Source organism: Stigmatopora nigra, chromosome 2 (genome assembly GCF_051989575.1).
Source record: "Stigmatopora nigra isolate UIUO_SnigA chromosome 2, RoL_Snig_1.1, whole genome shotgun sequence".
Taxonomy (NCBI): domain Eukaryota; kingdom Metazoa; phylum Chordata; class Actinopteri; order Syngnathiformes; family Syngnathidae; genus Stigmatopora; species Stigmatopora nigra.
The window spans coordinates 11,565,810-11,593,095 of NC_135509.1; the positions used below are offsets into that span (position 1 = coordinate 11,565,810).

At 39.5% G+C, this 27,286-nt stretch overlaps 1 protein-coding gene across 1 annotated transcript in view; it reads left to right on the forward strand.

Annotated features, from left to right (window-relative positions):
• The window catches only part of ccnd2a (cyclin D2, a), a 104,899-nt gene that overhangs the window by 35,031 nt on the left and 42,582 nt on the right, over positions 1-27,286 (forward strand). The window contains exon 4 of the mRNA XM_077743798.1: positions 17,558-17,611. Within this exon, the coding sequence (XP_077599924.1) occupies positions 17,582-17,611 (30 nt within the window). The 5' untranslated portion in view covers positions 17,558-17,581. The remainder of the gene's footprint in view (positions 1-17,557; positions 17,612-27,286) is intronic.

The following is a 27,286-nucleotide window of genomic DNA, read 5'->3' on the forward strand; positions in this document are numbered from 1 at the left end:
AGCCACAAGATCTTTTTTGCTGCGTGCAATTGTCAACTGCTGGGTTTCATTGTGTAGCTCATCTTTTTCTTTTTTTTTTATAGATAAACATATCACACAGACTATATTTCCTGTTTAACCAAAACCATTGCACTAGTTCTTTTTTAGCAGGAAGTGTGGAAATGCTATCCACTTCTGCATTAAAGTTTCTATTAAACTTTTTCAATGGCAGCTATTAAAAGAAATGTGTTTGTCAGGTTTGCATTTTAAGCCCGTTTCCCACATCTGTTTGCCCTCCACCACTACCACCACTGGAACCGCTACTCCAATATAGAACCGACAAAGCAAACTGCAGCAGACATAGTGTCAAACAGTGATATGCACATGGGTCAACCCCATCCATGGGGCCAGACGTGATTGAGTCAAGAGCTGGTCTAGCCTGCTTGGAAATACGATCGCAGTTGAAGTTTCTTACAGACACCAACGCTTACACAGATCATACACACAAGCACACATGCATTTACTCACATCCCACATTCTAAATCAAAGTCAGATTACTATCAGAGCATTTAGGCTGTATTTTTCTGTTTTCAAATGAAAGTCCAATTTCAACAAATAGACCTGTTTTAACTCTCCTATCTCCTGATTTCTTGTTCAAATTAAAGTGCCAGACTTGAACATCCATAATGTAATTCAGAATGGATTTGGAGTGTTGAGGAAGTGATTGGAATATTTACCCATAAGATGTTAGTCATGGATTAACCCTTAGCTGACATTTTTATCCGATTGTCAAAGCTGTGAAAATTCTGCTGATGCTATTGTTCAGTGCGATGTAAGCCTTTACAGTGACATCGCTCTGTGGGTGGGAGAGGGGCCCTAATATGATGATGTAAGGTGATGTCATATAGTATAGAGCAGCCACACATTTGGGGTTTATTCCAGACTTTGGAATGTACAGCAGCATTCTGAAATATACAATGCAAGAAGCAGTAAGGGATGAGCATAATTTGGTATGTAAGAGAGCTACAGTTGAGCCACATTAGAAAAAATAATGTCACAACCCACAAAAGGAAGAAAGAGCCCTCCCATAATATCAGAGTCTCCCAGATTCAGTGAGCCTTCAAATTTTCAGACCACTCGAGGCAGAAATGTGGATACAGAATCACAACAGGAACAACTAAATAAATGGGAGGGCAACTATAAACTTCGAGAGGCAATGTTGCTATCAGAAATTAATCAGAAAGAAGTAAAATGGAAACTTAGAGAGGCAATGTTGTTGTCAGAATTAAATCAGAAAGATTGGCAAATTCGAGAGACTGCCCTGTTGTCAGAAATTAAGCATAAAGAGATTGAGATGAAGCTCAGACTTGGAGGGGAAAAAACAAAATTGCAAATGTTACAAGGGGAAATGTCAACAAAAAAAACTTCGCTTCTGGAGAGATATGACACTTGCGAAGGTCTTCAAACAAAGGGTAACTTTGGGTACAACGACACTAAAAGCAACACTTCAGCAAACTCAAGTGTCAAAAAATGTGTTCATCATTCACTCATAAACACTGCCATTTCAACACCTCAGGAGTCTTTAAGTCTGGCTCAACTCAGTTCAAGGCACATGAATATCCAACAACAAAAGCCCTCAACTTTTGCCCATAAACGACTGAAATATAGTAATTTGGAAATATCTAAAAAGAAGGTAGCACAGAAAAATTCTCCCGTTGGTTGCGTGTGCAATGCCAACAAAGCTCCACTCCGCAGCGATAAACGGAATGGCCACAATGCTGAAAACATTGGCACACTTCTAGAAAGAGCATTCAGAGATAAGCTAATGGCATGGCCCAAGATCAAAGATAATGATGCACTGGCACTAAAAGCTTTTGTCAACTTCCTGAAAAGCGTCTGCGCAAATCCCCGTAGAGAAGACTTGAGCTTTTTGAATAGTTGTGAAGAAAACTGTAAATTACTCGAAAAAGTGCCAGACTGGATCATCCACAAGTGGAGTCAAATCATTGTTGACGAACTTGATACCCATGGCAAATATCCCAATTTTGCGAATTTCACAGAGTTTTTGAAAACAGAAGCACAGAATCTCTGCAATCGTGTCCCTTTGTCGCAAGTTGGGAACAACAAATCCTTGGAAACTCGGCTACTAAAACAGAAGAGGAACCCCAAAACAAATACAACACCAACGTATGTCACATCCCAAGCGGTGTCCTGTGGCAAAATAATATTGTGCTTATTTTGTAAAATGGAAGGTCATGACATTACGAAATGTCCCATATTTGCAGCCCAGTCTCTTGATGTTAAGAAGAAATTCATACACGGCAATCATTTATGTTTTGGCTGTCTTAAAAAGGGACATTTCATTCAAGAATGCAAACGAAGACACGGTCGTGGCAGGTTTCACTGTCATCATCCCAGTAGCCTACATACAAACACGATTCGAAGACCTGCAAGAATTGCAAAGAAGGATTTCCTTCCGACAGAAAACTGTAGGAAATCAGGCGCCCACAAGGTTCTATTTCACTCAACAGCAAGATGTTCTCCTGCTACATCAAGTATTGTTCCAGTTTTTATCTCGTCAATTGTGGAACCAGATAAAGAAGTACTTACCTATGCTATTTTAGATGCACAGAGCAGCTCAACATTTATCTTAGAAGATGTGCTCGATAATTTGAATGTGGGCATCCAATCAGTGAAATTAAAACTAAGTACTATGACGGCTACCGACACAATAATAGCAAGTAAGAATGTACAGAATTTACAAGTGAGAGGACTAAATTTGACCAGGAAAATTCAGATCAAGCAAGCATATGCTCGTGACTTTATACCAATGAATAAGGGTCAGATTCCTACTTGTCAGACAGCACTTGATTGGCCACATTTGCAACATTTAGCTCATAAATTACCACCATTTCAACACTGTAATGTGGGTCTTTTGATAGGATACGACTGTCCGTCAGCCCTAGCTCCTCTTGAAGTAATTATTGGGGCCACAAATGAGGCTTTTGCCCAGCGAACACAGCTAGGATGGAGCATCATAGGCCCAACAAACCCAAATTTGACTAGAAAAGCACCAAATCAGGCCTCTCGGTTTTAATACCTCTTTGTGACAGCAATGATTTGTGAAACATTCCATTATTCCTTAACATTGCTTTTTAGTTGTGCTCAAAACCAAGACAAATCACAAAGTGCAAGATCAAGACATTTAGGAGTCCAACCAACCCCAAGATTGACGCTTTTTAGTATTAAGACCAAGACCACACCTGAAACTTCCAACCAAAAACAAAGACCGGACCCCACTTCACAATGCTAACAAACCTGGATCAGCTGCATAGATGAAGGCCAATAATACATGTCATTTGCCTGTAGTGTAACTGGTTATACAAAACCAAGTGCAAACAACCTTCTGGTTATCAATGTATTGAGCTGATTATTGACAAATGTGTTGCTTTATTACGCCCAGTGTGATCGATGAACAAAGGTGTTGTGGTACATCATTATTAAATACTTAAAAACATCTTGACTTAATAATAGTCTCCCTTTTAACTTAAGGGTTAGTACAAAATGTTGTAGATTGTTACTTTCATTAGATATTAGTCAAGTGCAATGGCCTTGGAAATCTGGACCTCGTCATACTTCAAGAGGCACAGTACTGTTCAGTTTTGGGCACAAGTCCAGTTCACTGGTGACCTGAGCTGTCTTATGCAAACTTTTCTCGTATTCAAAGGCTACTGAGTGCCCTTTCCTGCTTTGTCAGGCCCACACAAGGATGCATCAAGTATTGGTCGGGAAGCTACGACACTGCACTCAAACTTTTCAAGTGGTCAACTATGTGCATGAGGCTTTGCCATTTTCTGGTGTTCTTTGCAATGTGTCAGTATGACGTTTCACATGCATCTGCTTGCATAATCTTACCTGTTGCACTGGTGCCCCAGTAGTTGCATGTGTTGGGTTTGTTCTGTGTTTTAACTTTGGGACTTTGTACTCTTTAGAAGCATGCCAGCCAGTCAGCTGAGAATAACACTCTGGCATAAACAATTGAGATTACTAGAGAACATGAGAGATACATACCTGTCAACCTCGAACCATTTGTGATCTTACCAAATTTTGTTTTCGCCCTTACATATATGTATAAATACATGGAAAATCTTACCACTTTACTTTTTTGTAAAAAATCACGAACAACAAGTACCACGTGTAAGAGTGTATTCTTGACTTGTAAACAGACCAGAAACAGCTGATCAAATGAAAGTAAACATAAACAAGGGAACAGGAAACGGAAATCACATGGTGAAAGTGTTACAAAACGAAATGTTTATCATGATCTTTTTTTTTTAGCCAATCAGAGGCGCCGGTACATATATCACTTGGCAGACATGCGTTTCCGGGAAGAAACAATGGCGGATGGTGAAAAATGGCTAGAAAGTGCCTTAATTTATTTTTTTTTCTCAAAATCACCGTTTAGCGTACCATTTTCATGTGTACAGCGTACCAATATAAAAATGGGCTTTCAGTTGTACCAATTACGGCGAGAACGTACCAGTTGACAGGTATGGAGATATGGTAAATGTAGAAATTCTGTACTTTGTATTGCCACATTGAAGCAAGTTCCAGATGTTACAGCATTTAATGTAGAAAACAAGACACAAACTCTTAGACTGACATTTATTAGTCTATTTTGATTAAGTGATTAAGTTTTAGTAACATTTTCTCACCAGCTCTCAGAATTATTTTCTGAATTTCAGAATGTGTCATTTTCTCATAAATAACACACTTAATACACCCCATGCCTCCAAGGGTTGACGCACAGATGGTAAGATTTAATCTTTTTTCATTTACTGTGGACCAATATGGAGCCTAGACTTAAAACTTGCCACTCAGCGATTATACGAATAGTCTGCGGATTAACTCTATTGATTTTATGTCTATTATTGTAGGTTGACCCGTGACTGAAAAATTATCTAAATGCCCTTGCTGCCCAAAAGACATAGTCTACCTGATGATGTTGTCATCTGTAAAAAGTGCAAACAGCAATGGCACTGCCTGACCTGAAAATTCTTTGAACTGCAGATGAATTGCAAGTCTATCAGCAGCTGTTCAGCATGACCTTACCCCACAAAAATCAATCAGCTCAAACAGTGCAATGGCTGGGGTGTTTGAGCAATGGAAAAGGACAGCAAATGTGATTTTTAAAGTATCAGCTATGATGCAATGAAAATGTGATGTTTTCCCAAAAGGTTTTGACGTCAGAGTCAAAAACTTTTCAAAGGCTCCGCTCATTCAAGTTTAGTCAATTGAACCTATGGACTCCTCTTCTGGGGAAACACTCTGACCAACTCACAAATTGTGTCATCGTGTTCTTTTCAATGATTAAAAGCTGACTGCACCTGTTAACCTTTTTCATCCATTTACACGTAGGGTCTGATAGAACTCTAGACGGCCATCAAGGGAGTTGCGACCTTGTGTGCCAGGTTGTAGGTCATTTTTCTGGAGAGACTGTCTTATAACTTGCATCTCTGACTGTCATTTTCTTACGTGTACACAAATATGGGACGAGGCCTGCACCGGTTATCTACTTCTGGAAAAAACAGTGCCCTTGTTGCTTCATATAGCCTGGCTCTAGTGAGCATCTATTGATAAGGCTAATGTCTACCGATAGCTCGCATGCTTTCAAGTCCCGCCACAAAACAGCCCTTTTATGTTGTTTTCCCAAGCCAAGGACAGAACGGCCTCCGTGCGGGTTGGCTAATCAGTAATCACTAACTTGCTGAGCCCAGCATTCCCCTTCAGATGGTCTGTCGTTTCACCTCTTCTCCATATTCTTTCTTTTGCTTCTTGTTCTTCCTTCTCTCAACCTCCTTCTTTTGTTTGGTTTCATTCTTCTCTCTTCCTTTGGTCTCCTTCTCAGGCTTCCCCGATGCTCATCTATTATTCTTAAACCCTGACCCCCACTCTCTTTGCCCCCCTCATTCTCTCTTGTTACTTTGCTCATCTTCGCGCGCTTCTTATTTGCTGGCCTCAGAACAAATGTGGCCCCGTTAGCCTCCAGATGAATCAAGATACAGAGGGGGTGTGGTCATAACTGTGCGGCTGACACATGGTGTTATATTAAAACATTAGTACCACTCTATGACTTTATTTAGTACTTGCCAAAGAAAATTGATTAGGTAGAGTGCAAGAGACAAAAGGGAGAATCATCCCCAACCACCTCAACGGGGTAGCTCCTTTCTGGGCCAAGTGGCGGCTCCTCTCCAAACTAGTACTGCAAAATCAACTGGCCATGCTTCACCTCTTGTTCAAAGACAACCTGCTGTCTCAAGGTTGAATAGATAGCCACTGAATTTCAATTGTAAAAGTCTTAAATTGTATAGAATGTTATAATTATCTACACTAGTAATTTGTGCGTGTCGAGATTCAAAGGATTTATTTTTTAGATCAACCAAATATTGCTGAGAACAACTGTGAATTCAAAAAATCCATAATTATTCATTGGAGCCATACTCCTCCTCACATATTCTCTAATTCACATCTTTTCCACTCTTTGCTCCAACAATTACAATAGGACCCAGTTTGTACTAAATGCAAAATGACAGACATGCAATTTCTACTTCATAGTGTGACTAACTTGTTTTCCGCCATTAAAAACTAGTTCATTAAAAAAATATAAAAAAATATATTACAAGAACATTAAAAATAGCTCAGTTAATGCAATCAATGCTTTACATTGACAATCCCAAGAATTTAGTTCACTTGGAATAATGTTTTAACATTGCTGTATCCTTAAAAATGAAGTCAACATATCACCCCCCTTTCTGCGGTAACCCACAAACTACTTTGCCACTTCGACCACATGCATTGTGGATCGAGGAAGTGACCTCAACGAAAAACTACATTTTTTCAGCTCCATCAAAAACATCCTTCTTACAGTATTTCCAACAAGCAACATGATTTGGACTTAAGCTCTGGTCAGTTGAGTGCACTGACCAGCATTGTCATGCTGCTCTTTGTCTTTGCTCTCATCCACAAGTACAATACTACCAGTAACACTGTAACACTGTAACACTAAGAATATTGAACATGGCCATTGCTGTTCAAGCAAAATGGCCAGCAGTTGATTAAAATATAATTTAGGGAATGCAGAGCCTGTCTGTTATGTACAGGATCTGCATAATTTACCATACTATACAATGGCAACCCTAAAAAATATTAATCAACATCATTACTTATACATATCCTGAGTCCACACTAGGGACAAGGTGAGGAGAGACTGTAGAGAAGGTAAAGAGGGAGGTAGGGTAAGTACCTGGAGCACTTCACCAGGGAAGAGTCCTGGAGGCATCCTAACCCAAATTCCTGTATCCGGGATCTTGTTTTCCAGTGACAATCACAAGCCTGTGACCGTAGGTGAGAATAGGATGTAGATTGTAGATCAACTGGTAAATATAGAGCTTTTCCTTTTGGTTCAGTGCCTGATTCCGCATAAGGGACGGATGCCGAGTCCGCATCACTGCAGACACCACACCCTTGTGACTGTCGATCTCTCTTTTTTCATAATCTTTTTGGAATAAAATGCCTTGCTGCAACTAATGCATTGAGGGTGTCCTCTGCATTTTCTCTCGGCTTTTTGAAATTTAGTTGGTCTTGTTGGTCAAACTGTGGCTTCAATGCTTGTTATGCGTTCAATTCAATGATTTGAATTAAAACCAAATCAGACATGTTTAACAGTACTTGGGACTTGTCTGAATGGTACCCATGATGACTAAGCAAACTCATTGCCATGTGAATAAAAAGCATGTTTCATTTTTACTCATTCATGCAAAAAAGGTCACAAAATAAACTTCCCACACACCAAAGCCCCTTAAAATGTTTTTGGGTGACCTTTTCTGTTGCCACAACAGAAAAACCATATCAGTTGCTGTCAGTCGTACAATACCGTGAAATGAAACTAATGAAAATGTCATCTTGTGTTAATCGTTGATAAATTTTATTGACTGTTGTTTACTGAAAATGTTGGCTATCTTTGAATAATGATTTCATATCATTAACAACAATTACATACAAAAAGACACATTACAAAAACACAAACAGATTTCAGTTTGTGGTGTAATGCCATTTTGGCAAACTAAGACACACTGTAGTTTTTACTTCTTTTTTTTTTTAAATCAACATTCCTGGAGTATGATCTGGACACAGAACTTACTTCTTGCATGGCGCATTTGTGGCGCATGTGTGACTGATAGCAGAGCAGCTGTTTCCTGGGGGCTGCACACACACACTTTGTCTTTGCTCAGTCTTGCTGGTGGCCGTGCTGCACTGTGTCTGACCAGCTGCCTGCACTAATCTGCTGGCTCTGTTCTGCGGGAATTTTCTGTACCAGCTGCTCCTAGAGGGCGCTATTGAGACTAGCACCCGGCAGCTGTCAGAGGCCACAGAGGGAAATAAGAGCATACATTCTGGCTCCTCGTGGCTGAGGAAGGAAGTCAGACAGACGTCCAATATAGCATCAATGCCTCAAACACACAAGATTTCGGCAATGACTTTCAGCTCACCGCTTCGGGGTGAATGCTTTCATAAATAATTTAAATGAATGTTTTTTACATTTACACATTTAGAAATTACTTATCCTCGATCGGGTGACAAGTTTCTCAAGGAACTGAAAAATGTAATTGCCCAGCAAGTCAAGCGTTACCAACTTCAAGCACTTACTTTGCAATATATTTGTATGAGCAGCACAGGTGAAAAGAGCCATTGTGCTCTTGATGCAACAGAAAAGCTGCCAGCATTCATGCTGATTTAAAAAAAAAAACTAACTTATCAGATGTAGCAAACTCACAGGCTCCTTCTCACCCAACCTCAATTTACCTTTTGTTTCACACCCTGCTTGGTGTAACCAGATGAAACATCCTTGTTGATTGCCATTCAGATCTTTGTGTCCATCGCAGTATTATGAACATTAGCCGCACACCAGTTCCTTACGCCTTTTGATTATTAGTCACAGGAAAGTCAAGAGTTAAAGTATGACCCTGTACCACTGAGGATGTTGGTTAGTTAATGTATTGCATTTGGATCAGGGTTCACAAAAGCTCGACCTAATCTAACATATTGGCTTCTGTTAATCAGTGATTTTGTCGCTCTCCTTTCATTTACAGTAAATTGTGCATGAAAGGTGGCAACATGGATTTCAAAGATTCTTTCCTTCATTCCAAACATGGCAATTATCAACAAGTCACATGGGAATCAGTCACCCTCTTGTCATGTGGACTTATTTTGCCTGACGACAGTTAAATTTTAGTCAGATTCCTTGGAGGAGGAATCTTCACATGAACCTCAAACACAGGGCTTTTCCCCTTAAGTTTCCAAATCAAATAAAAGAGGCAGTAACCTCAAATCATAGACTTAAAAGTCAAATGGAATGTCTTCAAAAATTGGAAGTTGGCATATATAGTATATATATTATACATATTTGGGAAATAAGATACCATTTCAATACGTTATAGTGAAATAAAGCGTTATAATTAATACCACAGGGAAAGAAAGTGAAGATTTTTTATTTTCAGATCATAAAGAAGCCAATTATTTGAAACAATCACACTTTTAATGTAATTCCTAACAAGTATAGGCAATTTAGTGTTTCTCCACAGACCTCAAAGTAATAATATACTCATGTAAAGAGTGAAAGACATAAATTATGGCTTATTTGAATGAGATCGGAAAATTTTAGAAATGAAATACTTGGTTGTATTTGGTTGGTACAAAAAGTGAAAAGTCTTCAGCCTAAATAAAGCATAGTCCTTCTAAATCTTAGGTAAGAGAAACCTGGGCAACAAATGTGCTGAATTTGGTCTGAATATTGCCTAGTTCTCAAAACACAACAAATATAAACACAAACTTTCAATTAAAATTAAATTAGCTTAAAATTTTAAGGTAAACTAGTTTTTAATGTCTTGGTATTGTTTATTTATTTTTTTAAATATTTCAAGAAATATCTTAAATATTACTCCCCTTTGTGTAACCCTCAAGCATACCCGATCAAATTTATTAAAACCTATCTTTGTGAGTGCTGTTACTGCTGAGATAAACTCCCATACTACCAGCCGGTATGATGACACACCAGCAATAAATAGTAATAAGACTAATTACTTTCTCGATGGAGTAATAAGTTAAATAAGGCATTACAATATCTGAGAGTAATGTGTAATTCATTGCTTTCAAAAGTTTTTTTCTCATTTGTTCAGTAAGCTTCCCCCTTTTAGTCCCCTCTCTGCAAATTTCCTTTCACAATCATGAATGAGTAGTATTTTAAAGTCATACTACAGTGGCTGCTTTATTCATTAAAGCCTAAAGGGCAAGTTAAAAATTATGAAAATGTGCGTGTTAAGTTCTGATGTCTCGTTGACTAATTCATTAAATGGGCTTGGCATGAAAATGTCCCTTTTTGGAACTTTTCAATCATAATATATTATAATACCTTGGTTAAAAACACGGACGCAGTGGTTTTCAGAATCAGTCACCTATTTTTAAGAAATCTTTCAATTTCTCCTGCCGGTTGGTACTGCCGAAATAATCGGGACCACCGATCTGCTCCTTTTTCCCAGGTTCCTCCTCTGCTCTACCGTTTTTTCCCCAGTTCCCCTCCCAAATAAATTACAAATGGGTGACATAGCATGTTATAGTAATCTCCCTACAATTTGTCTGACAGTAGGTGTTGTATACAACACCCTCTAGTCTGTACCGTAGCCTTAATTCTGTGTTAATGTAGTAGGAACAACTTCCTTTGTTTGTTGACGAATTATTGATGTAAATACATTAAGTACTCAGGTGAGTTAAACGTGCTAAGGCACTTTGCACACTAATACAGTACAATAAGGTGATAGACCTTTCATTACATTATACAAAATTCTATTAAACCAAGTTAACATAGTGGTTACTGTACTCCCTCGTCCTGCTGGCTGCACATTTTCTAGTCCTGACCTGGTAGAGGGATTTCAGGCGTGAGTGTATTGAGTGCACGACGGTGCATTGTATGCGTTGTGTGTCGTGGAAGCCTCTCTTCTGATACCTTCAAGAGAGGACACGAGCAGCTAGGCTGTACGCCTGTGTTTTTAGCCCAGCGATTACAAGATCTCATGGCCGGCGGCAGACCAGTCACCTATGACTGCATAGTGTTGGAAAGGGCTATGTTTTGTGGCTTTCACTACTGAAATGAAAAATTCTGAAGTTGTGTCTGAAATTCAGCCCCTCACCCAATCCCCCAACAGACTTTGGTCAAACCTTACTTTCGATAATATGCTAAAACAACTGACCTCGAAGAACAAAGCTGAGAATGACGCAGTGAAAGGGGCCCGTCGGGAATGGATGGAGGGAGGTAACAAGTTTCTTATAAAGACAAGTTCACATTACGTTGTTTATGAAACATATAGCTTTCACAAATTAACTCAAGGTAAGATTGTGACCTGAATGTGCTTTAGAATGATACCATATGGCAGAAAATATAAGCCCTGAGCACCCCTTTATTAAGAAGGCTTTATTTTTGTTGCTCAAAATAAGTATCACGGCCAACTTTTAATGCATCAAATTTAACTTAACACAGAAAGAATCCAATAATGCTTTATCAAACCCATTTCAGATCAATATTGAGCTTTCCCGTCCAAGCATTAGGACTATCCATTGCTTCCTTCTATTGATGATGTCTGAAATAGTTTGCTCTGTGGATGTAACACTTGTGGGTGTTACCAAAACCATTTCAGTCCCAGGTGTCTCGGTCATTCTCACTCTTATTTGCCTACACAGATGTTGAAGCTTGCACCTTCTGTATACATAATGTGGCTCAGCAAAATCCCCTAAGCCTCATTCTTAACCATACAGCGCTGTCATCCACAATCATGTGTGTATCTGTCATTGGTATGCACACTTGAGTCTACTCTTTTTCACAGTGCCAGTTTGGAGTATTAAGGATTTAGTGTATATCTACAATATATGTGTTGAGGTAGCTGGTGATGAGTGTGTGTTTGTGTATGTGTGAGTGGGGCTATCAAAGTTATGAATGATGACCCACAGCTGGCCTTAGTAGACAGCTGACATCAGAAGTAGTTATCATCGAAATACAATGCTGGATAAATGGTGCAGCCACATTCACTCAAGTGCCGATCACGTCACTCCATTCATATCACAATCACAAATGCCACTACACTGATGTGATATTTAATTTCAATGCATTTGTTATATCGATTTGAAATTCATAAGTTTCACAATTGAAAATAACTGTCACATTCGTAGTCCAAATGTGCAACCAAGGGTACAAATGATGGAAAGAAAAGTCCATGATGCCATTCCAAAAGCGTGAAAGCAGTTTTCGCATGTTCTATTTTTTTTAGTCTCTGTAGGTGTAATGGCCAGGTGTTCCAATACTTTTACCAGTATCAAGTGTCCGAGTCTGAGAGTGCAGTAGTGAAAGCGACAGATGGACGGAGAAGGAGGTGACAAAGACGGGGAAACGGGGCTGCTGATGGATAGACAGGCATAGAAAAAGGGGATGAAGGGCAGCGATAAGGACAAAGACATCAGTCACGTTTATGCGGGGCTACCCTCCTCCCCATCCAGAATAGACCTTGATCCAAGCCACACAGACTCCACTGTGTCATGGTGTGTGTGGGCTTGTGTCTGTGTGGGCCAGCAAGTGGTGACTGGGTAAATCATGACTAAGCAGAAATCTGGACAAATGCAATAGAATGAATTGATGAGGACACATTGAAAACATTCTCATCACGAGTCCTGTTTGTTTTTAAGGTATGTGAAATAGAACCTTAGTTCGTATGTGTTTTCTCCAACCCGAGGAGGTAAAGATGAGTAAATGAAAACAAAACAAAAAATCCTGTTTCTCCTAAATACTTCCATCTGATTTTACTTGCTATCAATATCTTTCATAGTACCCGTTAGCCTGATAATTTTGCTCACTAAAATTATATTGATTATTTTTCTACTGTTGTATTTGGGTTAGGGTTGGGGGGGGGGGGGGGGGGGTTAGGGTTAGGGTTTAGGGTGAACCTGTAGCGAAGCCTTACAATGCCAACTCACGGAAATGTATCAATTAGATATTGTGTAATTCTCAGCAATGTCGACATGAATGAAGGCACAGATCCAAAGGTATTTTCATCGACCTCCATTTAGGCAACAAGGCACCCCTGGTGGAATATTAGGTGCATAATCAAGTCCTTATTCTTAATGGTGTTGATATATTGTTGAGTCCTGAGCAAGTCTCCTTTTTAAATCGCACCCATCTCTCCAGTTGCTGTCTTGAAGAAATTGAATAGCAGCGATCTCTTCAATAACTTGCCATAAAGGCCTGTAGCCTGGAAACAAACTTACCTTTGTTGTGCTGGTAATTAATCTCCCTCAGTGATCAACTTGTGAATGGGTAGCCTCATTCTAAATATCCTTATTGTCTGGTTGCCTTAGATTCTCACTTTTAAGTGATCAGATGAGCTTGTAAATGTGGGACAAGGAGGTCAACGCATGTGAGCGCAAATGAATAAACAATCTCAAACACAATGAACGCCACTCGATAATATGCACAACACAAGCTCATTGAAATATGTACTGCTTTACATGCTTTCGAGTGTATGGGCGTCAGACACTTGCAGTTCCTGTTTGGGAGGTCCGCTGGTACTGGCAAACAGTGTCTAGTCTTATCTCTTGTATTTTATGTTCCTAGCAAGCTGAGGGTACAAGCAGCCCTTTGTGGACCAGAGGTGGCTGGTCTCGATCCAGACAGATCCATGCAGCTGTTCGCCATTGTTGGCCTTACATATGTGCGAGGGATACTTGTGTGTTTGTGTGCCCAGGCGCATGAATGGGAGTACAAGTAAATGTTTCTGTAAGGTTAGATTAAGATAAAAAATAAACTACAACCAAAAAAAAAACAAAGTATTTGGAATGTTTTGTTTCTGTTCCATTTATGTTCTTCAATGTTGCTGTGCAGTTTAGTCTTGGTTCACAATTGAAAATAAACACCCCAATTTTTTTTCGTGCCAAAAGCCATCCGGCCTCTATTTTTCATGCTGTCACTCGCTGACATCTGTAAAACTTTTGTTATTGTGTGACATTTTCATTTACAACATGATTCCTTTTGTTGATTGCAGAGAGTCTCTTGTTCTGGGTAACTCTGGTGGACATGGTCGGACACGGTGGAGGTGAATTTGTGTGTTAAACATGTTGTGTTGTGTTTCAACTATAGCTCGGTACTTTTATCCAGTTCATGGCGCTATACTCCATCGGCCCCCTTTCCTCCACCTGAACCCTGGTGACGCCAATGATCCCCTCAGTGGAGGTTTACTGCTTGGTAACACAAAGTGTATTGTGCGTGTGACCCATTAAGAACTCCTAAAAGGAGCCATCGGCGAAGCCTGCACAAAGCCACGTGCTGTGTTAGCAGTTGAGTGAGGGGAGGTCAAGAATGTGGCCCTCAGACTTGGCTTCTGGTTATTCAGTCTTATAGAGAGATCTACTGGCCAGTGAATTACAAAGTTTGTTGTGTTTTAATTAGACAAAAAAATGCATTTACCTTTGCAGGTTTAAATGAACGAGAGACAATTTGGTAGTTGAGCATCCAATTTACGCTATGACTTACTAAAACGTTAATGTAGCGTGTTGCTACTCACATTTGCTACTTTATACATTATGCAGATACGTGAACGACAGCAACAGCTCTGTTTTAGACTAGTGCCACATTCTGTATGAAATAGTCCAACTATAAAAGAACTCTGAATATCAACTGCACTATGCTCATTCTCATAACTACATAATTCCCTAGCAGGCAAAAGCAAAAAATATACCATCATTCAGTTTTTGCCAAACAACTATGACAACGTTTTGGGGTTCTCCTTACCATACATGACACTATGTCACTATTTTTTAATATTGAACAAACTGGCATGCTTTTCAAGGAAGAACTGGATTGACACACAAGGAGGAAATTAGTGATAAAATAGGAGAGCTGAAATTACACACCATTTTGGAAGTAACAGGCTTTCGGGGCCACAGGAATTATGGGGTATGTTGTTTGGATTATCAATTTGCTGGCTAATTTGAGTCTAGGTTCGATATGGAGCAATTAGAAGACGAAAATCCTCTACACATAAATATGTCTTTGCATCAATCCCCTCTGATTAGTCAAATTTCCCACGAATGCTTGAAGTTGGATGAAAAGATAAAATTGAATATAATATTTCAAGATGATCTTGATTGCTGTAAAACTGAGCGCCGTCATTGTTTACTCCCGTTTTTTAGCATGTTATTCCACCCAGACAATGTTGTCCAATGATTGCACATGCATAGTTTTGTTGTCAAAATCTTTAGTTCGTCGGTTCCAAAAATATAAATATTAAATCCGAAAACACCAAAACAGTGAACAAAGCCAAAGAAAGCTCACTATGGACATTCCTGGTGTGAAGATGCCCTTAGATTCTTTTACATGGAAAAATAAGCTGCTTCTTTAGCAGCCCGCACCATCCTTCTCTCACTCACATATTTGAAGTGCATCTCCTGAGTCGACCTTTGACCTCTATGACTGTGTCACTTCCTTCTCCAGTGGTGCGCTACTACGAGGGGGGAGTCGGGGGGTCATGCTAGATGGACCGAAAGGTTAGCAGGCTGAGCTGTCAACACAGTTTTCGCCAGCTAGTTGGGAATATGGGTGGGACGCGCAGGGGCACTGTGTGGGGTCACAACACGTGATGGATTGCTTTTGTCACAATGGATGCTATAGACTTTGCTCAAGTTCATCCTGTCCCTCAGCTTCCTCCCAGTGTGGACCCAAAATGTTTTCCATTTTCTCACTTGGTACAGCTCACCTGGTCATTCATGTGACTTATTAACATTTCCATTTATCGCTGCTCTTTTTTTCTACAGCCAGACCTGTGGCTACATGAAATATGTTATCACAAGGTTAAAATTTTATGTTGCTTTTGAAATGAAGTGTTGAAGTTAAAAGCCTGGAAGGAAAGTGCGCACAATTGCGCTCTCAGATCACTTGGAGGCTGTAGCACCTCAAACCATACATGTTCCTCCACTTTCATGTTATTGTAGTTTCTGTCTTGTAAATTTTGTATTTAAAGATATCAACCAGCTTTTAACAGACAAGTAGGTTTATATTTTCTGAACATTATGACTGTCTTTTCTTTGAAAAGCCTCTTTGAATTGCTAGAATTACTGTCAGAAAACAGTTTGTGCTTTTTCATTCATTTGGCTTTCTTTGTGTTCTCTGAACCAACATTGTTGTGCAGGCACAGGGCAAACAGATTCCTTAGAAGAACTGAAATTCGCCATGAAACATATTTTGAAGATCAGACTCATGTTTCAAAGATGAACAAGCCCCACATGATTTCTCAGCAACCAAAGAATTACTCACAATTCAGAATGTTGACTTGGGTTTCTCAAATCAAAGTGATGAACAGAATGAGAAGATTAAGAAATTAGAATAGAGCTGGATTTTCAAAGTCAAAGTGCATGTATAGCAGGTTTTTTGTTTCTTCACAACTAAAGAAGTGATGAGTCTAACATTGTTGGCCATTGGAGCTTCCTCTGTTGCATTATGTAGCTTTCTGTGTGGCCTTTACCACAGCTGCTACCTTTCCAGGACATGTTTTGAACATTAAAGCTGCTGATACATTGTTTGAAAACTTCTTCCTGTGAATGGAAGCATAAGATAGTCAATATAACCAGGGAAAGTCCTATTAAACTGGCTTCAGCACAAGGCATGAATGAAATGATTAGATTAAAAATGTTCCATTATGTAACATGGTTCATGCCAGAAGCTCGGCATTAAAAGACAAGTTTGGAGAATGAAAGATGTTCAAAGCACATTCAGTTAATGCAGAATCGTAAATTCTCTATGTCTGCACTTCATTGATTCATCCCATTTTTTTCTTCTGGAGACTGAATGTTACTTTTTGCCTTTACAAGCATAGCTTATTCAAATGTTTGCATTGGTAGAGTCAACAGGATTTTTGGTTGGAAAATCCAAAATTCACTCAGTTGCAGAATATTTTGTTAGAACATGGAACAGCGTCCTGTCAACTCACGTACACCTTTTGCCGATGATAAACCCTGCCTGGCCAAGATTTATTCCCTGGCATAAGTTTTAACAGTGCTGTTTACAAATGTGTGTATATATATACTTGGGGAAAAACAAATCTGAGATACGTGTACCATCTGAAGGTTTCTCCAGGTACTCCTGCTTCTTTCTCCATATGCATGGTAGGCAGTTTGAGCACTCCAAATTGTCATCCTCGTGAGCATTAGTGGTTCAGAAGATGTTCCAAGCTTCTCATCAAGCCCATTTGTGAAGCTCTTTCTAAAATGTGTAGATCACAAGAGCCAACTAAATCACGTACATTTTCACTGTTTTTATTACTGAATAAATTATAAGGGGAGGAATTGGCCAAGATTGACAGCTATGGTATTATATCTCATATTATTGTTGTGTTGCAAGCAGCTGAAATGCCATCCTTTTATATTGTTAGTTTATTTTGATCTCCTCCAATGTGTTCATTTACACCCTGTTGTGGTTTGTGTCCTCTAGGAATCTGATCCTATCCAAAAGGAAATGCTTAGGATTTGCCTCAGGAGATCTCAGGTAAGATGAATTTCATTTGTTATAGTCTTGACCTCAAATGTCAATTAACATCCTTCTTGACTTGTTTTGTCATATACTGCGCTCATTACAGATTTCAAAACACTGACGATGTTGCGATGTGTTTCTATGAAATGGCGTTTTTTTTCTGAAATTTCTGTCTTCCAATGGTTCTTTTGTGAATTTTGACACATTAGACCAGTGATTTTCAACCACTGTGCCGTGGCACACTAGTGTGCCGTGAGAGATCGTCAGGTGTGCCGTGAGAAATTATCCAATATCCTTTTTTTTTAAATTAACATTTATTAATAGTTTTCTGCAAATATGATGTCATTGTCCAGTGTCCGTGCTGTAGTAAATATACTATACAGAGTGTCATTTTGTAAAATTTTTGGTTAGTGGTGTGCCACAAATTTTTCCAATGTAAAAAATGTGCCGTGGCTCAAAAAAGGTTGAAAAACACTGCATTAGACAACAGTTGTGGTGCTTAGGGTGGTGCATTGAGATGTTTTTATTAACTATTGGTAGATATATACTTTCTGTGGCAAGCTGCAGGTGTGTACAAACTAGATCCATGCAAGTGGTAGAAGCATCGTGACATTGCTAGTTGTTGTTTTTTTGTTAGTACCCCATTGGTAGTGTTTGATAAGTTGGTTGGTAAACTGTTTGAAATGGAAACTTTGAATGTTGGATCGCTATAATGAGAGGTGCCGCTGTTGTTAATGATTGGTTTTTACTTAAACAGATGGGTTTTTGTTCTAAAAAAAATACAATGGCAATGAAGTGCTACATCTCTCGGTGTTAGTCTGTGAACAAAAGGGAAATTGCATAAAATTATTTTCATTTGAATACTTGAGTTTCATTTATTCAAAAGAGTGTCATGGAACTTCCAGAGAAGTCTACAAAAAGAAGTTTGTACACTCAGTGGAAAATGATTTCTGTTTGACTATGGTTTCCAGTCATGTGTTACAATTATTATTTTTAGAAAGTGTGAATAGTGAAATAGATTTTCTCATGATTATTATATCTACATAAGAACTCATCCGGACTTGTAGAATTTTGCCACATGATCTTAACAAAGTGTAATAACAAAAGCATTGGTGTTATCATTATTAATAGTTCAAACCAGTTCTCTCTCCTGTGATGAGCTGATTTGTGCATCGTTTAGTTTAGGCCCTGTTTTTCATGTTCATGTTGTAGTACCAAACAGAGGAAACATCTGCTCTACTGTCGTTCTAACTGCTCCTGATCCACACAAACACACACGCATAAACATACACATGCACACAGATTCTGCCTGTCTTCCTCCCATCCTCATCCTGTCTCAACTACCAAGTCCCTCTTAACATATTGCAACACAGACATAAGTCATCCCGTAATCCTTCCACCTCCTGTTCACTACAGTATATTTCAATTTGTTGAGCATCTTCTATCAAGATTGCCCAAAGTGAACAAAACGAAGCAATCATGCTTCAACATTGTTCAACCCGTGTATTCTTAAAGTTTACATAAGGCCGTGAAATTTTCAATTCATTAACCACATATCACAGGATGCCTTATTCAACATTTCAACAAGATCTCCAGGCAAGTACAACTAGTTTTAAAATAGGATTTGATGCATTCTTTTTAGTGTGTGTTTATTCATTTCAGAGATTTTAAGGGACAATGTCTTTCTTGTGATGAGGAAAATCAAGACTCCTCTAAAAACTGTTAATTTGGAGTCATTATAATATCCAATTCAACCAATTTGGCTTGGATTACAAAACAGGCACTTTTACGCAAATAACTTGTATTGTGTATCAGCGTTTCTCTTCGTCCAGAGCCCTATAAATTAGTGTTCTCTCGTCTCAAATATAACATTCCAAACATGCTCAATTGGGTTAAGGTCTGGACTCTATGGAACCAATTTTTATTTGCAGTCTTGGCTCAATTAGCACAGGTATTGTCATTTTGTAAAATAATTCTGTGATATCAGAAAGGAAAAATACAAAATACAAATTCACAATCCTTTTTTTGTTGAACTTTAATATGAGAAATTTAATTGAAATCTCAATTTTAGAGCTGCATTATCTATTAGCCAAAATAAAAATTTAAATTTAAGACCATAACTACTAGAGTTTAGTGTTTATTGATTAATTTATGTGTTTTTGTATTTAGTAGTATTTTTGCCATAGTATACATTTGCCAAAGAACAGATCTACACATACCCTGATAGCCATTTTCAACAGCGGTTATCCTCGTCCTCGTCTTGGGTGTTTCCCAGCTGATTTTGTACGAAAAGCAGACAACACCCTGAACTGGTCGAGGTAACCTAATATTCTACCTAAATGCATCGTATAGGATTTGATTTTGTGTGCGTTGTGTGCAAAAACACAGCACGCTTACAAAAACATTTTGGTTTACTTTTAATATGACTGAAAGTACATTGAATTTGTCTCTACAGCCAACAAAATAAATGTGCTCATGAACTTGAACAAGGAAGTTGTCTGGCCGCTGTGGCCTGCAGCAGTAGGTTGCAGATTAGATTTTACATCTTGATCATCAACGAAACAGTACAGTTTAGCTTGCGTCACCATGCTACCATTTCAATCTGCAGATTCTGAACAGTTCTCTTGCCGTCCGTGGACAATAAATTCAAGAAGAGATAAATATGCAATATTTCCCTCATGTGGTGACGTTATCTGTGAACAGGCAGCAGTGTTAATCAATCTTTGTGCACCTTACCGTTAGTTCTTTGCAGCGTTTCACAATTGGAAAAGCTAGAAATTAACAATTGATGCCAGGACGTTTATTTTAGACTCTTTTAGCTCATCTATGATTAACAAATATCTGCAAGAAATAAATGTAGTCCAAGGATGTTGTTCATTTGTAAATTAGTTCAAGCACAACATCAATTTGAAAAGAAAAAAAAGTTCTTATGGCACCCCGTGGTTGTGAAATGATAATCCCTGTAGTCAGAGAGGTCAAACATAAGGTTTGCCCTTGCAGCCATGATGGTGGGGAGGATCGATGACTTCCTTTGTTATCCCTCAGGGAACAGAGCAACACAGTTCTACTGGTATTTATAGTAGTCCCCAGTTAAGGCAGTCTGGAAACTGCTTGTGGCAACACAGTCCTTAATCTTTCACCATACTTTTACTGTACAAAGGTTTTTTTTCATATGTATACAGTATTTTTGCGTTTTCCTGTTTTTGTTCACCTCGATTTTATTTATTGTACATCAGGTGCAATAAGGTTTCAAATGGGGTGCAACTGGGTATTCCGAAGCAACAACATTGGACCAGTTTCCAAATCTAGTAGTAGTCTTGTATCATGTCATAAATTCCTGGAGGACCAAGAAGTCTCTTACCTCAACAAAGACCTTATTTTGACTGCTAGATTTTCCTCCCGACTAGAATAGAAATTCACTTCATCGCGTTGTTCTGAGAGTCATTTATAATGGCACTCAACTTTTATATTGCCTCATTGTTTCTGACAGGAAACATCATGCAATGTTGCAGCATAATAGTGCCAAAATATAGGAGTTGCTGGGAAAAGAAGTTTGGCAAAAAATTGGAGTGAAACAAAAACAATAGTTTGTCTATATTCAGAAATGATTCTTTCTCATTGACTATATATTATTTTTATCCCTTAACTTGTTCATGAGTTATTTTTACATCATCAGCTGGTTCAGTAGTATTTATCTGCCCCAAATAGATCCTAAGCTAAAGGAGCATGGGAAAAATAGCTGGCATGTGCTAAAATGCTGAGAAAAAAAATGCATGGCATTATGGGACACCATTGGACTATTTCGCTTGCACTAAGGAAGAGGAAACATGGTCAAGAAAAGTGCAGAGATTAGACCAGACCAAGCAGAACAAGTCCATTGCACTTTATGCTCGCTTGGCTTCACTTCACTCGCAGATGACAAGATGAGAAGTGGATGGTCTCTGATTGAGGCAACGACCATGTGCTGCGCTCAACTGGGCTAGTGCCTTTTTTTTCCCCTAAAATTCTGCAATCATCTGGTCTTGCCTTTTCAAAGTCCCCTGACGTCTGCAAGAGCAGTGGTGGCACACATTCCGACATACCAGCCTGATGGCTGGCGGCCCATTAGCAGGAGCCCACCCAAGGCTGCCCACCCTCTCGTGGCTACCTTGGGCCTTCCTGCCCAGCTTTGGCTCTGGATCAGAGGCAGGGCTCATGTCAGGGGACGGGGCTAATGATGCCCTCTGCCATGCCATCCCTTTCAAGCCCTAGCCCAAGAGTACAATTTGGCTAATGCTATTTCCTGGTGATAAGATGCAAACGCTCATTTTACTTTTTTTCCAGATATTTAGATGCTAAGGGGATTATTTAGCATGGCAAAATGCATGAAAGTATGTTGCTTCAGATGCCACTTACCTCAGCTGAAATGTCGACTGTCTCATGAATATAATCTCTGAAATTATGGCCAATCGCTGCAATGTATATGTGAACAAGAAATAGCAATAACACCAACATGAAACATGTTTGTTTACCTCGACTCCTGAGTGGTTTAATCAAGGTTCCTTTGCTCAATTATTTGACTCACCTAAGACCGTTTTAAATTGTTTCCAACAGTTCACGTACAATCTTTTTCCACTGAGACTATAAAAATGTTACATGCCTTGCAAACTTTAAACTTTACTCAATTACTTATTAACTTAAATTTATACTCACTTCAAGTCGCCTGTTAAGAAATTATTGTTAATAGCACATATCTACTTTAATGGTAATATTAAAAAAAACATGTTACTTATAATCCATTATGGGGCACTAACATATACACATTAATAATATAAAATTTAATGAAAAAAATTATTCGTGTTTCACTGATTTTAATGCCTTGATAAATTGTTTTTGGTCAAGTTTATAATTTTAAAGGGTTTACGAGGTAGTATTGGGAACTGAATAGGTAATTTACATATAAAATGTGACTGGGAAATTTCAAGGTATCGAACCATTTCTGGAACATATTCATTTCCTAAGCTGAGGCACCAATAACTTGCACCTTAAAGAATCTCCTTTGTACATTAAAACCAAGTAGGTGGTTAAGCTGCCTCTATGATATCTGAGATTAATTAAGAATAACAGTGGTGCCATTATTTTCAGAGTGGCTGCGTGACACCAGACAGGAACCACCAGAGCACACACATTCATCCACGTGCGCCACTGATCCCAATCATTCATAAATTTAGCCTAAGAGATTTATATCTATACCATCCCCAAGTAATGAGTGTTATCTTTTTTCCCCTCGCCTCATGTTGGCGTTTAGAAAGGAATGGCACACTAACGGAATTCTTTGTTTTATATGAAATAGGCTCTTGAACTCTGATCCTGTCTCACTGACCTTCCCTGTTATGCAGTTTCCTTTTCTCTCTTCACTTCTCAACAAGTCTTTCTATCCCACTGCTAGACACCGGGTAGGGAAAATTCCCCACAGTCATTTAACCCAGATTTAACAGTGCAGTCAGTCTGTTCATTCTAGAGGCTGTTACTTACCAGAATGTAAATAGAGCAATGTTTTTTACATTACTTCACCACTTATTTTTAGTCACAGAACAAGAGCGGGCTAGGGTGTGCCTTTTAAAGCTCCCTTGAGTCTTATCAGCTGTATACACAGTAAAAATAAAAAGGGTGGGGAAAACTTACCAATCAAAAGAATAATGACCCAATATAGGAACTGTTGTGTTGATTTATGATTTAACTGCTAACTGCTAGTTGCATACAAAAGAGGGTCAACGTTTTCAAACATTGGGAGAGATGAGAATGAGGCTGTCTAATTCTTCACTTTCTCTTTCCTGAATTGCTCGATCATACTCATACTTTTAGTCTACTTCCGGGCACAGAGCTGACATGGCAGGCACTTTCAGCGCAATAGCTATAGAGTCGCCATTTTTGCATCATCCATCGAATTATATTTTAATAAGATACTGATAAGACATTACTTATGCAGATATTACTGCTTTTACCATTCATCAGAAAAAAAACACAGTACCTGCTTTGGTAACCACAGGTTTACTTGCTCTTTTGTCACAACCAAAGCAGGAATTAGAAGGTACTTTTGGGCACTGAGATCATGAGGCGTGTGAGAGAGCATACATGGGCTGCACATTATGACTCATTTGAATTTCCACTGTGGTAAGCAGTCAGACGTTAATGAGCGCTAAACTCATAGATACACATTTGAGAGACACAAACACAGTCAAATGTATAGCTTGCAGGTAACCCATACAATAATCAGAACACCAATTAAGTCTACAACAGAAGTAATATCTCTGGGTTTCTTTTTTGATCTAATGAAAGTACACTCACATCAATAAACAAGCACACATGCATTTGTGTTTGTCCTCGGCCCTGTACAAACAGCCCTTCTTTAGTGAGGGGCTCCAATGGAGTGGATCAAGTCCAGCAAAGACACCCTTACACACTTCCTCCCTCCCTTTCTCCAAATCCTCCCTCCTGTGTGACCGCAGGGCCTTTCTTCCTTCCTTCCTTCCTCCTAACAGAGAGGCCTTGCTGAGTCGCAGGGGAGTCAGGATGGCCGGATGCGCCTCGGTCAGACAGACGAACTGACAACGAGCCGACATGCAGACAGGAGGATGCCGCTACTGTGGATTTTGGACTGGGTTGTCTTCCTATCCTGAACTCAGAGAGGAATGACATCACTTCTGTTTTCATAGAACAACAGGAAGGTGAAGGACGATGTCCACAGATCAATGGCTGGGGTGGTTGAGAGTGCTAAAATAGCATTTGGACATAGTGCAACCCAGGTTTTTCGAGTGATTAGTGCATTGACCTCACAGTTATGGGCTCAAGGGTTCGAACCTAAGTCGGTGCTCACTGTGTGGAGTTTGCATGGTCTCCCTCGCTTTTTTCCCAGGTACTCCAGATTCTGGAGTCTGTCCTATATATTGTTACATCACGAAAGACCTCATTTTAAAGGTTGTGATATTGTCTTTGGTGGGTCATAGAAGTCATAGTCTTGTCTCTGTTTTGAACTGACCAATTCTTCAACGTTATTGATTTTTAATAGGAACATGCACTTGGTAAAATGACGGACACCATCAATTATGTTCTAACTGACCTTCAACACCTCAGTAAATGGCTCCTGAAACATAAATACTCTGTAATTTTTTGCTCTTGACATCCATTTTTAAAAGTCTTGGTCTCAATGAGCGCTGTTTGATCATAGGTTTTGTGCTCTTTAGCGTAGTCTTGAGCACAACACTAGTCTTTTGCGCAAAGACAGCTGGGATGGGCTGATGCTCCACACAACTCTAAAGACAAACAGCAAAATTATGGATTGAAGATGCCATTTCCCCTCAAAGGAAGAAAAGAGGAAAATAAAAGAAAGGACATGGAGTATCAAAAAGTCTACATAGGCATAAATCCCTCTTTATTAAGCTGTTCTCTATTTGTCTTTTTCTTGGAAGAGGAAACAGTGGGTGCCAGCTGCAATACAGTGCACTACTTCACAGAGGTTAACATCACCGCACTCCATCGAGCGCCTCTGCTCATCAATTCCGAGCCTTGTGCTGTCACTGCGGGCCTCCGGACGGAACAGCTGGCTGCAGGCAGACAAGCTCTCTTCCACAGGCTGTCCTCTGATCAGCTCCAGCCAGCTGTCCAACAGCAGCCCCGCTATTCAGCGCTACCGGCCATCTAGGCCCTCTGTCACTGCTCTCACTGTCGCCTCCACTGTACTTGTCTCTTTTAATCACTTCGTCCTTCCACCATTTTTTTTCAATCTCAACAAAAGCACCCCCATGAACTCCAAAGCTGAAGCTCATCTGTCTTAGGGAGTTCTCTTTTTTTCATTTCTCTGAGTGAAATTGTAAATCCTAAATCCAGACCTTCCCAAATTTTGTCTCACCATTTCCGTCTTGCTTTGTCCCTATAACCATTCCTCTTCCTGTCTTTCATGCTAGAGTGTTAGATGAACTTTTGTTCTTGTTTTACTCCAACTTTTGTTTTGCTTTTGCCCTAACAGCAATTCTTTATCTGGCCTTGATTACCATTCCCTTGTGTCCCTTCTGTCCGGCCGTCTTTTGCTAGCCATTCTTCTTTTCCTTCTTTGTTAGCTGTGGTGTCTTACTTTGGCCACTCCTTCCTCAGCCCTCCATTCTGCGTTCATTCTTTGACGCCGCTGCGATCTAATGTGCTTCCTTTTTCCAAATGTCACAATACAGTGTCTTCTCTTCTTCTTTACAGAAACTTGCTCTGTGCGCCCATTCTGCAGGGTTTTTTTTTTCCACAGGTGTTTGTAAGGTTGGGATTTACATGTTCTCAGGACAGGGAACCCGTGGAGAGAGGCCTGCTGGCAGATCAAAGGCACTGCCTGTAAAACGATCTGAAAGAGTCCGACATTAGCATCCATCAGGGTACCTTGAAAGCTCCCTGGTCAGCCGAGAGGGAAACTGAGGGCCCCCCAAAGTGAAAGGCCTGTCTGCATAGAAAGCAGTGTAAGGCAAATCTCCTAAAAAGACATAAGGAAAATATCACAACAAGGGAAGATCATTCCCAAGCCAAGCTGGAAATGTTCTTTAAGATTCGTCCCACCTCTTTTAGTATTTCCACTCTTGTACAAACTTCTTTACAATGTCAAGTCTATATAGGTGGATCATCTCCATCTGAGAGTACTGTCATTACTCAATTGACCAGATGCCGACGTTTATTACTTCATTGTGCGTTTAGACTAGGTGTCTCGGCTACATTGTAGGAAGAGAAAGAAACAGAGAAGGATGTTTTTCTCTGGGTCTTTGGACAGTTTGCCCCCATAAATTAATGAAATAACACACGCAAACTATTGAAATCATTTCCCAGTAGAATTTGGGCCAGTTCTGAACCACCACAATAATGAACACATTGTTAAACGAATACTTCTCTCACATTGCTAATTAAAACCTTGTTGTACTGTGTTCAAAAATGAAATGGTGATGACGGAACCATAAGCCCTGTTATTTTTTGATGCATTTGGCTGCTGTTTTAAGACTGATAGCTCCGTGCACCTCACAGATTGTCACAACCTTACAAAATAAAAGGAAATCATTTTTAATTTTGTATAATTGCATTCATAAGGCATTTTTGTCCAAACCTATTTTCTACATATAAACCCAGAAAGTGTCTACTTTGTGGGACTGTACTTTGCAAGTAGGGTGCATTGGCAAAATAAAAAATACTCTACTCTACGACCAGTTCAAGCTGTAGTCTCCCTTTCGCCCAAGGTCAACAGGGGTATGGTCCAGCACTTCTGAGGCCCATAAGTGGAAATTGAAGAAATGAAAGGTCACATGCAGATAATTGTATTGTTTTGGGTTGTGTTGGATGTTATGATTTTACTTTTCTCACTAAAAGCCACAAAGCGGAAATGGACACCCTACACCCTGACATCAGTGCCCTCTAATGCACTTTAACAAAGTTTCTGGCCACACTACATGCCTAAACAAATGTTAACGATAAACAAATGCATTGCTAATGAATGTAATGAACTTCCAGTCCTAGTTCACGGAAGCACACACTTGCACTTCACTTGCATGCAGCTTGCTGACATGTGTGAAGCCTCCTGGGTGCCACTGTCTCGGCACAGTTACGGATGTCCCGTTTTCTGCACAGACTCAGACAGATAGCGACGTGTCCACCCCAAGATGAGTTCCTCCTCTGTTTAGAGAAAGGGAT